Raw genomic sequence first — 14,732 nt, 5'->3', positions numbered from 1 at the left:
TTACAAGTATCATATTGAAATAGTCATAGTAGATAACTACAGCATTCAAAAGAGAAGAAGAATTCAAGTTACTAGATCTTTTAGATACCCCATTTGCATCCATAATTATTAATACATTTCCTTGTATACTTATAAATCACCTCCTTTACAACTAAACACTTATATAATTCATTCATTCAAGATGTTAACTAATCAGTTAGGAATATTTAACCGTGTAATTTCCAAAAATTCATCTGCTTTATTCAAACAAAGTGGTAATAAGATATTTCAAAGACTTAATTCTACTAAAGTTAATGAATCATTTTCATGGCAAGAATATTTTAAATTAAAGAAACAAAAGAATTTCATTAATTTCGGTGCATCAAGTATAACTGGGTTAGGAGGGGTTCTTATAACTTTAGGAGCCATTGCCAATATTGAATTTGATGAAAAACCAATGTTTGGTTTCGATCCAGTCATAGTATTAAGTACTACAGTTATATTAGGTGGTGGTATTGGATATTTATTTGGACCTACTTTTGGTTCAAGTTTATTTAAACTTTCAAATAGAAGAATATTACATCAATTCAATAAAAGAGATCAACAATTCTTAGCTAGAATTAAAGATAAAAGAGTTGATCCATCTTCTCAATCATTTTCTAATCCAGTTCCTGATTACTATGGGGAAAAGATTTATTCTTTAAATGATTACAAGCAATGGTTAAGAGACTGTAATGCATTTAGAAGAAAAGCAAAGGAATTCCTTTAATTGGAATAGAATCGAATAGAAATTTGATGAACCAGTCTGACTCGCTATGTTCCAATTTAGCTGCTTTGTTTCTATGTTGTTAGTGTTTGAAAATCGTTTATGCTTTTGTTTGTCACTACTAATTCTATCTGTACATACACACCTATTATATTCGTCTCCATAGTCTTGTTGTTGAATATACAACTCCAAATATATATATATTTACATAATTAGTTAATTTATTTAAAAAGTAATAAGTATGTTTTATGAATCAGAAGCCTGTAACCTACATAAGTAAATCCTTTCTAATGCAAAAGTATTAAATAATGTTTAAATAGCCTCTATCAGTATCATAATGGTACAACTTGATACAGTTCAAGAATGAAAAACAGTTGCAAAATAATAGAGACTCTAAATTTCAAAATTCGGTTATGGATCACGTGTCAAAACATTGTGAGATTGACCGGAATTGCTATATAATTCGTTCTATTTTTTTGGTTGTTAGTCTCGCCTGGGTTTGCCCATTTCCCAGGCCCTAAAAACTCCGAGGATAACTCACTTACACATAGTTATGTTCACAAGACAGATTAGTGCTTCCAATCTTAAAAAAATGGTCATTCAAAAATGGAAGCTTAGTTTCTCTCCACTTCTACTTGTCCTATTGTCGGACTATGTTAGGAAGTTGTAACTTTATACGTGACATCATTCAAACAATTTTCAGCCAATAGAATGTCGTGAAAAAATAAAAATTCTTTTGTGGTTGGTTTTAGCAATGGGTTCTAGCCCGGGCGTGCGAATATGATTTCATGGGGTAAAATTATGAAATCAAAACAAATCGATTTCAACATCATAGTTATAGAGAATAAGAGTAATGTAGTTATATATGCTATGTAGTTCTATTAACTAGATCGTTCTAATCTGACGACCGAAGCAGTATTACAGTATCTTCTTTAATTATTATGGTCGTTTTCATTTTTAGCGGAGTTGACATATTCTGGTCTATTTTCTTGTGATGAGCAGCTCGAAATTCCCTTGTCACTCCGGGGCCTAATTTTTCAAAGAACATTTTTTTATGAGAGATATTTGTGTCGTGTCAAGTCGCAAACTGTACTCCGATTTCTGGAGCCGCCGTTACTTATACCGACCGTTTTCTGAGTGTATTCAATTATCAATGCTAAAAACAAATGAATGAGTTGGAGTAAAATACCATCATGTACTATCAAGCCCAACATCAAACCAATTTTCTTCATGCTCTCATCAGCTATCAATCATATTGCTATTTTAAAGTTCTCCAGTAGTCAACAGAAATTGCCGCAATTTCCCATCCCAGACGTAAGAATTATTTTTCGCCGCAAAAGGTGTGTCTAATATCTCGGTATTGACCTCGTAACTTCAACTATGAATTGAAAGCAATGTCTAACGATATTCATGTTCTTTTAACAAAATGGATATCATAATGTAAAATAGTGATACTTATAGATCCTTGTAGACTATATAACCCTCTTTAAACTATCTTAAACATTTCATAATGGTTCCAAAGATATATATTAAACTTTCCCGGAATATATCCGGGCCGTCGTAATGATCTCATTTTTTTTTCTCCCAGGCTGCTTCCCTTTAATTCTTCGCAATAAACTCCTCCTGGCCCACCTCCTCCAACCAACATCAAATTAAACCAAAATTACCAAAAAAAATAATAAAAAAAGAAAAGAAATAATTAATTTCAATAATAGTTTTAATCTCTTCTTCTTAAAACAATTGTTGATATTAGGATTACATAGTAATCTCTATTACTATCAAGGAATAAGTTTAACCCTCTTCCACCAATCATGCTTAGAGCATTCAAAAGCGCTGCTCCTCGCGCTCAATTATTGAAAAGTCAATTCAAACCATTGATAAATCAAGGTTTAAGAATTACTTCAACTCGTTATTTAGCCACTGGCTCTGATACTTTCTTACAAGGTAACAATTCCAATTATGTCGATGAAATGTACGATGCTTGGAAACAAGACCCATCTAGTGTCCATGTATCATGGAATGCTTATTTCAAAAACATTGAATCAAGCAATATTCCTCCATCAAAAGCTTTCCAAGCTCCTCCAACCATTGTTCCAACTGTTGCTGGTGGTACTGCTGGTTTCTTCTCCCCAGGTGCCAGTGCTAATATCAGTGAAGATGTTGTTACTCATTTAAAAGTTCAATTATTAGTTAGAGCTTATCAAGTTAGAGGTCATCAAAAAGCTAAAATTGATCCATTAGGTATTTCATTCGGTAATCATAGTGAAGTTCCAAAAGAATTAACTTTAGATCATTATGGTTTCACTGAAGCTGATTTAAATAAACAAATCACTTTAGGTGCTGGTATTTTACGAAGATTTGCTGATGCTGGTAAAAAATCTTTATCATTAAGAGAAATTATTGATAATTGTGAAAAATTATACTGTCAATCTTATGGTATTGAATATGTTCATATCCCATCCAAAGAACAATGTGATTGGTTAAGAGAAAGAATTGAAATTCCATCTCCATTTAAATATTCCACTGATCAAAAAAGACAAATTTTAGATCGTTTAATTTGGTCTTGTTCTTTTGAATCATTTTTAGCTACTAAATTCCCTAACGATAAAAGATTCGGTTTAGAAGGGGTTGAAGCCACTGTTCCAGGTTTAAAAGCTTTAATTGATACTTCTGTTGAATATGGTGTTGAAGATGTTGTCATTGGTATGCCACATAGAGGTAGATTAAATATGTTATCAAATGTGGTTAGAAAACCAAATGAATCAATCTTTTCTGAATTCACTGGTTCAAAAGAATTCGATGAAGGTTCTGGTGACGTTAAATATCATTTAGGTATGAATTATGCTAGACCAACTACTTCAGGTAAACATGTCAATTTATCCATTGTTGCTAATCCTTCTCATTTAGAAGCCGAAGATGGTGTTGTTTTAGGTAAAACCAGAGCTATTCAACATTATAAACAAGATGTTGGTGAATTCAAAAAAGCTATGCCAATTTTATTACATGGGGATGCTGCATTTGCCGGTCAAGGGGTTGTTTATGAAACTATGGGTTTTGCCAATTTACCAGCTTATTCAACTGGTGGTACTGTTCATGTCATTGTTAATAATCAAATTGGTTTCACTACTGATCCAAGATTTGCTAGATCTACTTTATATCCATCTGATCTTGCCAAAGCTTCTAATTCTCCAATTTTCCATGTTAATGCTGATGATGTTGAAGCCTGTATATTTGTTTTCGATTTAGCTGCTGAATGGAGAGCTACTTTCCATTCTGATGTTATTATTGATGTTGTTGGTTATAGAAAATATGGTCATAATGAAACTGATCAACCAGCTTTCACTCAACCATTAATGTATAATAAGATTGCTGAAAAGAAATCTGTATTAGAATATTATACTCAACAATTAATTAAAGAAGAATCATTTTCTAAAGAAGATGTTGAAGAACATAAAAAATGGGTTTGGAATACTTTAGAAGAATCATTTACTAAATCTAAAGAATATCAACCAACTTCAAGAGAATGGTTAACTACTCCATGGGAAGATTTTAAATCTCCAAAAGAATTAGCTACTGAAGTATTAGCTCATTTACCAACTGCTGTTGATGAAGAAATTTTAAAGAAGATTGGTAATACTATATCAGAAGCTCCAAAAGGATTTGAAATTCATAGAAATTTAAAGAGAATTTTAAATACTAGAAAGAAGACTGTTGAAACTGGTGAAGGTATTGATTGGGCAACTGGTGAAGCTTTAGCTTTTGGTTCATTAGCTTTAGAAGGTTATCATGTTAGAATTTCTGGTCAAGATGTTGAAAGAGGTACTTTCTCTCAACGTCATGCTGTTTTACATGATCAATCATCTGAACAAACTTATACTCCATTACAACATTTATCTGAAGATCAAGGTAAATTTGATATTTCAAATTCATCATTATCAGAATATGGTGTTTTAGGATTTGAATATGGTTATTCATTAACTTCTCCTGATGCTTTAGTTCAATGGGAAGCTCAATTTGGTGATTTTGCTAATACTGGTCAAGTTATTATTGATCAATTTATTGCTGCTGCTGAATCTAAATGGAAACAAAGATCTGGTTTAGTTGTTTCATTACCTCATGGTTATGATGGTCAAGGTCCAGAACATTCATCTGGTAGAATTGAAAGATATTTACAATTATGTAATGAAGATCAAAGATTTTTCCCAGCTCCAGAAAAATTAGAAAGACAACATCAAGATGCTAATATGCAAATTGCTTATCCTACTACTCCAGCCAATATTTTCCATTTATTAAGAAGACAAATGCATAGACAATTTAGAAAACCATTAGTATTATTCTTTTCTAAATCTTTATTAAGACATCCATTAGCTAGATCTGACTTAAGTGAATTTACTGGAGAATCTCATTTCCAATGGATTATTGATGATGTTGAATTAGGTAGATCTATTAGTGCTAAAGATGGTATTAAGAGATTAGTATTTGCTACTGGTCAAGTTTATGCTGCTTTACATAAAAAGAGAGCTACTATTGAAGATAAACATACTGCTATTATTAGAATTGAACAAATACATCCATTCCCATTTGCTCAATTAAGAGATCTTATTGACTCTTATCCAAATGTTGATGATTTAGTTTTCTGTCAAGAAGAACCATTAAACATGGGTACTTATTCATTTGTAGCTCCAAGATTAGCTACTACCTTAAAGGAAACTGCCAGACATAAAGATTCTGAGGTTAGATATGCTGGTAGAGATCCATCTGCATCAGTTGCTGCTGGTTCTAAAGCCATGCATATTGCTGAAGAAGAAGCTTTCTTAAAGGATGTTTTCCAACAATAAGTTGAGACAAAGTGAGAGGAATAGTCGTTTCGTGCATACCAAAAATTTAAAAATTTTAAAAACTCCTTTAAAAAAAAAATATTTATATATATCATCATTAAGTTATAATGATTGATTTTTCTTTATATTAGATTTTGCTTTCTTGTCCATTTTTTTAACTTTATATATACATCCTTTTAATAATATTCATATCATTGTTTTATATGGTTTAGACATTTTATTTATGTGTGTGTGAGTTTTTTGTAGTAGTTTCGATATTTTTCAAGATATTATGTAATTATTTATAAGATATTAGTTTTAATTCTTAATGTTAATATCGGCAATGACCGATAAACCTTGGTTAAATGTTTGGAAATTGAATTGGGGACATAGAGAGACACAAGGAGGAGGAGAAAGATGGAAATCGTAAATGCGGATCAAAATGCCGAAGTACCGACTATAATTCATAAAAACGATCATTGATAAAGTTCAATACTACTTTAGAAAAGAGAATTTATCCTATTTCCAACCAACCCCAACTCCACCGCAAATCGTACTTCCCTAGCAGTTTTAGACATTTCATTCACTATAACTTTTGTAGTCTAATTTTGTCGGATAATCGTTCTTTGTTATATACCATTCCTCTTCGAGGATCTAAAATTTCCCCACACAAAAAAAATTAAAATTTCTTTTTTCTTTTTTTTGCAACTGGCGGATATTTATTTATGCGATTATTTCGAAATTTGGTCCGGATAAATATTAATTTTAGCCTTATGGACTTGGTTGATTAATTGATTGATTTAACAATTATTATTGTGGAAAATGACTTGGATAATAGGAAACTAAGGTTTTGGGATAAATTATTATCAACTGTTTTTATGATCTGGCATATATAATCAGAATGAAATAACCATTCCATTCGTATACCATCATCATCAACAACAATTTCTTAATATCACCAAACTCCATAACACCATATTATTAACGATGACTATAAGTGAAGCCCCAACCATTAATCACGACAGCACCGCTGATTCCAATTCATCTTATACTTCATTCACTACCATTGCTACAGCTCCAATATCATTGGACATCATCATTGTAGGTGCTGGTTTAGGAGGATTAACTGCAGCCATTGGATTAACATTAGCAGGTCATAATGTTACTGTGTTAGAACAAGCTGCTGAATTAGGAGAAGTTGGAGCTGGGATTCAAATTCCTCCCCCTTCATCCAAGATTTTAAAAACCATTGGATGTTTAGATTCAGTATTATCAAAAGCTATCTTACCTTATGATTTTAAAATTTTTAGTTGGAAATCAGGTAATTTGATTTCAGAACAAAATTTAATCCCTTATGTTAAAGATCAATATCATGGAGAATATATTCATGTTCATAGAGCTGATTATCATCGTGTTTTGGTGGAAAGATGTGAAGAGTTGAACGTTAAAGTATTATTAAATTCGCGTGTTGATCATATTGATTTTGATTCAAATACCGTTACAACTTCAACTCGTATATCATATACAGGAGATATCATTGTCGGTTACGATGGTATTAAATCTGAATTAAGATCATTTATATTGGGATATCCTGATTTACCTTATAATACAGGAGATTTAGCTTATAGAGCTTTAATTGATGTTGAAGAAATGAAAAAATATGATGAATTGAAATTTCTTTATGAAAAACCAAATATAAACTTTTGGTGGGGTCCTCAATCTCATATTGTGGTTTATCTTTTACAAGGTGGAAAGACATGTAATGTGGTTATATTAAGTCCTGATAATTTAGAACCAGGAGTATTTGTTGAACATTCCTCAAAGGAAGAATTAACCGAATTATTCAAAGATTGGGATCCAAGATTAATTAAATTATTTGAATTAATTCATTCAACTTCAAAATGGAAATTACAAAACCTGAGAGAATTATCAACTTGGACTCATAAATCTTCCAATTGTATTATATTAGGTGATGCATCTCATGCTACTTTACCTTATTTGGCAAGTGGAGCTTCATCAGCTTTAGAAGATGCGGCAGTTTTAACGGGATTATTAAGTCATATTGAATCTAAAGATCAAATTCATCCCATTTTAGAATTAACTGAATCATTAAGAAAATGGAGATCAACTCAAATTGTAAAAGGATCAACTCAATGTCAAAATATTTATCATTTAAAAGATGGTCAAGATCAATTAATTAGGGATTCAAAATTGGCCGATTTACCTCCAAAGATTGGATATCCTAATAGATGGGCAGATCCAAGTTTTCAACAATTCTTATGGGGTTATGAAGCATTTGATGAAGCTGAAAGAGGTTGGAAAGAATTTAAAAAGGGTAATCATTCAGTTAAATATCATTTTGATAATTTATATGAAGATTCTAAATTGTGATTTTCTCTTTTACATTATTTAAGTTTTTTAATTTTTTTTATAATAATAATAAATAACACATATATTAGGATAACCGAAACCTTTAAATAAACAATATACAAATTAATAAGATAATAAAAGGAGAGTAGAGAATTAAAACTAAGGAAAGGAGGAAGGATAACCACCACTGGTGAACTATTTCTTGCAGTTTTTTTTTTTTTTAAAGCCAATTTTTGATACTTCTGTTTTTTTTTGTTTATCATTTTTGTTTTTTAATATACTTTGACATAACTAATTTTTTTTACATATATTCCTTCAATAATTCGTTATTTGGAGTGATAGTATCAATATCTTCAACATATTGAGGCAATCCTGATTTAATTGATTTTATAACTGCTTCAATACATAATAAAGCTTGTAATGCATCTTCACCTGTACATTTGACAACTGATTCTTTACCATTAAGAATATTAATGAAATGATCCAATTGTAAATCAAATGGTTTTGGTTTAGAAGATGATTTCTTAGTTGATGAAGTGGTTGTTGTAGATGTTGTAGATGATGTTTTCAATTTATGAATAGGAGTGAATTCTTTATAATTTGGTGATGGTGATGGAGTTGGTAATAAGCTATTCATTTCCATATCGACATCGATATATTCATCATCTAATTCATCAGTCTCATGATCCATTTTCAATTGTTCAGTAACAATAGGTCTTAACCAAGATCTTGAATCATTATAATTATTTCTCATAGAATTATCAATTGGTTCACTATTATCTTGGACAACATCTTCATCATCTTGTTGATGATATAATTTAAGATCTGGGACTGAAATTGTACCATGACTACCAAAGATTCTATAAAAACCTGAAATTGAATCATTAAATGGAACCGTTGGATTTTCACCTGTACCAACTTCAAATGAAAATGGACTTGTTACATTATCCGAACAAATAAATGTTCCACAACAACCATTTCTAAATCGAAGAGTTAAAGCAGCACCTTCATCCACAAGAGAATCAATGGCACTATTATCATCAAATCTATCAACTCTTTGTTTGGATAATAATTCAGCATATACTTTATCAATAGGACCTAATAAATATTGTAATAAATCTAAATCATGAATTAAATTAATTAATAAAGTACCACCACCTAATTCAACAGATGATCTCCAATGTTTTTCAAGAAAATAAGATGGAGGTTTACATAAAGTCCATGAACCTTGAATGGCAACTAATTTACCTAATTTATTTAAATTTTTCTTGGTGGTAATAATATAAGGATTAAATCTTCTATGATGACCAATTAAAAGATGAATTTTATGTGAACGACAATAATCAATTAAAGTTTTACAATCAGAAGCAGTTGGAGCCAATGGTTTTTCAACTAAAAGATGGATCCCTTTAGAAGCTAATTTTAAACCAAGTTGAACATGAGTATGATTTGGAGTTGCAATAATGGCAGCATCAGGATATGAAATCCGTTGAGATTGACAATAATGAAACAATTCATCTAAATTTTTAAATAGTAACGTGTTTAATTGTTGAGCTACTATAGGGCCTTTTGCTGAATGATCAATGATAGCGAATAATTGACAATCCAGTCTTGATATGATATGAGAAGCATGACGTGGACCAATTAATCCAGCGCCAATCACGATAAATGAGAGTTTTGAAATATTATGAGTATGAGTATGAATATGATGGGGATTGTGATTGTGGTGTTTGTTGTTGTTGTAAGTTACATCATGGTTAGGGATTGGTTCCATAGTATTCTGTATAAGGGAGTGACTAGTAAGAAGAAGAAGAAGAAGAAAAGAAACAAATTTGTGTAAATAAAAAATCAGATCAAAGAGGAATGAATGAACTAATTATATAACTAACTACCACACACACCAAATCTTAACTAACTTACCTTAACAAATATTCAAAGTTTCATGTTTTTACGTAAAATCATTTAATTTGCCCCTAAATAGTAAAATTCCCTAAATTTAGCATAAATCAAACAAACCTAATACCAGACAGACAGAGAACTGTTCATATTTTGTGTAACACGCTTATCTTTTATCACTTTTTTCTCTTCAACGTTTTTTTTTCTTTGTAATCTTACGGCTTTTTTTTTGTCTGTTATCACCTCGGACCGGATCTTTCTAGACTATCGGATTTTGATCGATTGAATCAATACTAAATGATTGAACATAATACACTTAACATCGCTAAAATTAATAATAATTTTGGCACTCTAATCAATTCAGAATCTGATTTGGGATAGGATATGCAGCTTTATACACTCCATGGGTTAAACCACAACTATATAGAGCATAATCATTTTTATTGGTTGTATTCCCCATATTAACCGATATTTGTTGTGTACCACAATTTGATTAATATACGGTTCCACATTTCTTGATACTAATTTTTGGTTATTGGTATTATTTTTAAAAGTGTACAAATAATAATCTGATCCACAGGTATATGCAATATCATATCTAGTAGCAGTATCAGTTACATTAGTTGCGTTACTTGCATCAATGAAATCATTAGAAACTATGACATATGAATTACCACAATCTAAAAATGTTGAATTTGATAGATTGGAAAAAAACGACATATTTGCTTTGGTAACTACTCATCTTTTTCAGCAAATTGATAGGGAAGTATATGGGGATTGTCGTAATTTTATAATCAAACTGATGTCAAAGGTAATGTAATTAAAACCGATGAAATAAGGTTTTATCAATTAACATCAATCATTTTTCTGGATAGAATTCTCTTGAACATGTGTATAATAATGATATCCATTGCATTAAAGGTGAAGAATAGTGTTACTTGACTATTCAAATTTGTAGAATCGTAAAATTACCATTCAATGGTGAGGTTGCAAATATATAATCTTGGCAATTATCAAACCTTGACTTTGGGGACCTTAACCGTATTGAAGGGCTCGTTTTATTCATTAGCGTAGCGAAGTGATTATAATCCAAATCATAACCTAATTTGAGAATTCTTATTTATATGTAATGGGGTTGTGCTTAGCAAATTTACATTAGGATAATACACAACTTAGTCTTGTACAGTTACTGCAAAGCTATCTATTTACGTAAATATTCTTCCCTCGGTCGGAACAAACTTTTCTACTACCGGCACTACATCCTCTTCCCTCGCACAAATATCGGAGGTCATCACCAAAAACATTAAATGTTTGGCTTTTGTATCCCTTAAAATTTTTGGATTTCTTCCCTTACGGGATAGGTTACGTTGTATTCTATTCTGTTGTGTCGTGTTGTAGTGTGGGTTATATTGTTGTGTGCAGCTGTACTTTATGATGGGAGTAAAGTGTGTCTGTGTGGGTGTATGTGGGTGGGTTAAACGATGGATGATCAAAAATACTTAAGAAATGCCTATGATATCATCATTCATTCAATTTATTTTATTATTAAGATAGATGGGGAAAACTTTATCTGTAATTACATTTTTAATCTTAATCTCTCCTCAGCCATGTTGACTTTTAGGTGTTCATAGTATAACATAATCTGACTTCACAATTACTACATCTCATCGTCATCAATATAAATAAAATAAGCTAATAACTACAAATATCATAAATAATAGTTAGTAATTGCTTGAAATAATCCTCGTCGTCTCAGTTGTCCCCTTTGTCTGCATCTACTTCTTTCAATCTCTTTTGACTCCTTCTTTCTCCCACTTCCACTTCCACTTCCACTTCCACTTCTACCTTCCTTATCGTTTTGTTTTGGTTTTGGTTTTTCTTATCATAATATATGATCTTTTGTGTCACATTAATTCTTTAATGGGACGAGTTCCCGTTTCCGTATCGGCGTGTGTCTCTTGATTGATTGGTCGTGTGCCATCCCATTAACTTCGACCGAGCTCAATCTCGGTCCTACGTCATTTTTATCTCCCTCTATCTCCATACTTACTTTTAAAAAAACCATATATTAAATTATTCCCCGTTATAAATACCGACTACCTATAATAAATAAATCAAAACAAACTAAATACATATGTGAATCCATAATTGAATGAATAAGAGACCCACTAATTACATTTTGGCTTTGACTAAATCCTTATTCTCAATTTCATTCTCTTTATCATCAAGTAATACCTCCTCTTCATCATCTTCTACTTCCTTTTCTGTATCTACTTCAACTTCCTCTTCACCATCCATAAACAAATTAGAACATAAATGATCGATAACTCCCCATCCATACCCATTGGCAAACCTTCTCCGCACAATAATATTATTATGAGCATCAGGAGGTAAATTAACTAAAATCTTTCTCCAATTTAATTTATCAGTATGATATTTTCTCGCGATTTTAACTTGTTTCTTTAATTTCCAATCATGATTAATCAATGACCATGTGAATTGAACCTTTTTATCTTCCGATTGTTGATGATTCTGTTGTTCATCTTCATGTTGAGGAATATTTTCAAATTTATAATACTTATCATGAAATATAACATCATCTCTTGAATTTGGATCCATGATAAATTTCGTAGATGGGATCGGACATAATATCGTATTTATAGCCGATTCAACCACATTAGCTCGAGGAGGAATATTTAATGTTATATTAGTTGGTGTAGTTGATTCAATCCTAGCAGTTGTAGTGGAAGTATTGTTCGTTAAATTATTACTGGAATCATTACTTGATGAAGTGGACCCAGTTAATGATTGATTGGTATTATTATCATCATGATTCATATCAATTGTATCTATCCCTTTAGAATTTATCTTTAAATATCGCTTTTCACGATTAGTTAATTTCCGAGTTGGATTAATCTTAGCTGATTTTCCTAAATTAAGATTTATAATTTGTTTATATAATCCAATTAAACCTCTACCTTTTGATTTCTTCTCCTTTGCATCATCGTCATCTCCATCTTCCGGAACTTCTGTGACTGTATCTATGGTATTATTCGTTTCAATTGAATGATGAAGCAGTTGATTACTTGATTTAATTGATTTATGATGTTTCAATTCTTTAACATCACCTAATGCTTCATAATCAAGATACAATAAAGCCGCTGTTCTTAATGGAACTATACCATCGTTTATAGCATTAGCATAAATAGTTAAATGTTTAAATCTAGTTAAGAATTCATGCAATGGGAAATCAGGTAATAATTCCAACACTGGCTTCATAGATAAATCATCACTCGTTTCAGCTGAACTTGAAGATGTGGGGAATTTCCTCTTTGATAATGTCAAATCTCGACCTGTTTTACCTAATGTACCTAAATCTAAGAACCATGATAAAAAGAAACTTATTTCATTTAAAATCCCTAATAATGGTGATGCTAAAAATATTAAATTATGGGGTATTAATCCATATTGATCAAACCATTTAGGACCTTTGATTAATAAAATATATCGTATAGCATATAATTGAACTAATCCACCTAAGGAATGACCTATAAATGATACTTTTTCAATCTTAAATGGACATTCATTTTCAATATAATTTATAAGATATTTTCCCATATTTTTACCTAATTTTTTAACTCCCTTTTCTGTTTTACCTGCATTACCTTCATACCCTTTTATGATGATATTTTCATTACTGGTATTTAATAAAGTATCTCTTACATATAACATATCTGCTGTCAAATTTGAAAAGATCCCATGTGTTAATATTATAAGATGAACCGGTTTAGTCGGATACTTGGGTTTGATATCCCATAATTGTCTCGTATCTTGTTTAACCACAGTTAAATGAGGATGGATTGATTTCTCTAATTCAATATTACCATCTTCAAGTTTTACTCCGTTATCATTGATTATATTGGTGGATAATGTAGTTAAGGTATTCTGAAGACTATTCATATGATGTAATTTTTTTAACATTTGCATATCTCTCCCAATAACTAAATCATAACTGATATTTGTCTTATCAGTGATGACTATTTGACTTATAATATCAACTTCCCATTGAAAGATGTTGTCCTTTACATGAGAATTCTCATTCATTCGTAGTATTCCTTTAAAAGTTTCGCCTGGTTTAATATCATGATTAAATTGAATTTCTTTACTATTTTCAATATCATCAGGTATGAATCGTTGTTGATAGTTATAATTATAAGGCACTATATGACAGTATAAGATGAATGGACCATTTAAAAGATGAAAAGCTCGAATTGGGGGTCGTTCAATGTTTTTCAATCGTAAGTATATTTGATCAATATCGGAATCTTGTCGTTCCACAGTGATGGTATACCGATTAACTTGACCAATTTTTAATATTTGTTTATCCCGATACCATAAAGATGGTTCGGATGGTGTTAATGAAGATCTCCTTGACATTTGATCATAGTTATATCAAGGTTGTCCTTTTTAATGGGATGTCAATAGGTTTGGTTCTGCTAATATTTCTATTTATGTTTGTGATTTTTGATTTTGATATAAATAGATTTTGCGCGGGGACTAAAAACTTTAAAAGCAATTTATCACACCCAAACGATTTTTGCAATAAGTATATTATGAGAGACAGATGTCCAACATAGTTCGTAATTAGATAGCTTAGTAGTTGAAGATATAATAGAATGTAGGGTTATATACATGTACTTCAAAAGCTTAAATGTAAACAACTATTTCAATGTAATTAGGATGCTTACAGCTTATTGCAAACGCAATATTTACTACTACAAATGTATTACGATAATAAGTAATCCTAAGCCAATATAGAATCATCGACTTCTTTCAATGAATAGTCATATAACGACTTCATTGCTCTATATTGCTTATAGATCATCCCATAAGTTGCTCTGAAT

General features: G+C 30.9%; 6 protein-coding genes across 6 annotated transcripts; 3 read left to right on the top strand and 3 right to left on the bottom strand. All coding sequences in view use genetic code 12, as the record gives it.

The window, feature by feature from the left end:
- Positions 1–181: 181 nt before the first annotated feature.
- On the top strand, positions 182–748 carry PAM17 (Pam17p; the record flags this gene model as incomplete). Its single annotated transcript, XM_064905153.1, has 1 exon — positions 182–748. One exon carries the CDS (start codon positions 182–184, stop codon positions 746–748), a length of 567 nt encoding a protein of 188 aa, XP_064761052.1.
- A 1,662-nt stretch (positions 749–2,410) lies between these two features.
- On the top strand, positions 2,411–5,796 carry KGD1 (alpha-ketoglutarate dehydrogenase). Its single transcript, XM_064907131.1, has one exon. It carries the CDS (start codon positions 2,557–2,559, stop codon positions 5,581–5,583), a length of 3,027 nt encoding a protein of 1,008 aa, XP_064761051.1. The 5' UTR covers positions 2,411–2,556; the 3' UTR covers positions 5,584–5,796.
- A 270-nt stretch (positions 5,797–6,066) lies between these two features.
- DFJ63DRAFT_193815 (salicylate hydroxylase) lies at positions 6,067–8,093 on the top strand. The gene has a single exon (XM_064903893.1). The coding sequence runs from the start codon at positions 6,550–6,552 to the stop codon at positions 7,951–7,953; it is 1,404 nt and encodes a 467-aa protein (XP_064761050.1). The 5' UTR covers positions 6,067–6,549; the 3' UTR covers positions 7,954–8,093.
- DFJ63DRAFT_193816 (Gfo/Idh/MocA family oxidoreductase) lies at positions 8,094–9,971 on the bottom strand. Its single transcript, XM_064903894.1, has one exon. It carries the CDS (start codon positions 9,704–9,706, stop codon positions 8,234–8,236), a length of 1,473 nt encoding a protein of 490 aa, XP_064761049.1. The 5' UTR covers positions 9,707–9,971; the 3' UTR covers positions 8,094–8,233.
- Positions 9,972–10,236: 265 nt separating this feature from the next.
- DFJ63DRAFT_314320 (uncharacterized protein) lies at positions 10,237–10,548 on the bottom strand (the record flags this gene model as incomplete). Its single annotated transcript, XM_064906337.1, has 1 exon — positions 10,237–10,548. The coding sequence occupies one exon, from the start codon at positions 10,546–10,548 to the stop codon at positions 10,237–10,239; it is 312 nt and encodes a 103-aa protein (XP_064761048.1).
- A 1,452-nt stretch (positions 10,549–12,000) lies between these two features.
- Positions 12,001–14,265, bottom strand: DFJ63DRAFT_314319 (uncharacterized protein; the record flags this gene model as incomplete). The annotated part of the gene is made up of 1 exon (XM_064906336.1): positions 12,001–14,265. The coding sequence occupies one exon, from the start codon at positions 14,263–14,265 to the stop codon at positions 12,001–12,003; it is 2,265 nt and encodes a 754-aa protein (XP_064761047.1).
- Positions 14,266–14,732: the final 467 nt, after the last annotated feature.

The sequence above is a fragment of the Scheffersomyces coipomensis genome (genome assembly GCF_036884675.1).
Source record: "Scheffersomyces coipomensis strain NRRL Y-17651 chromosome Unknown DFJ63scaffold_5, whole genome shotgun sequence".
Classification (NCBI taxonomy): domain Eukaryota; kingdom Fungi; phylum Ascomycota; class Pichiomycetes; order Serinales; family Debaryomycetaceae; genus Scheffersomyces; species Scheffersomyces coipomensis.
Note: the sequence above shows the minus strand (reverse complement) of the source record. Positions and strands in the feature narration are given on the sequence as shown.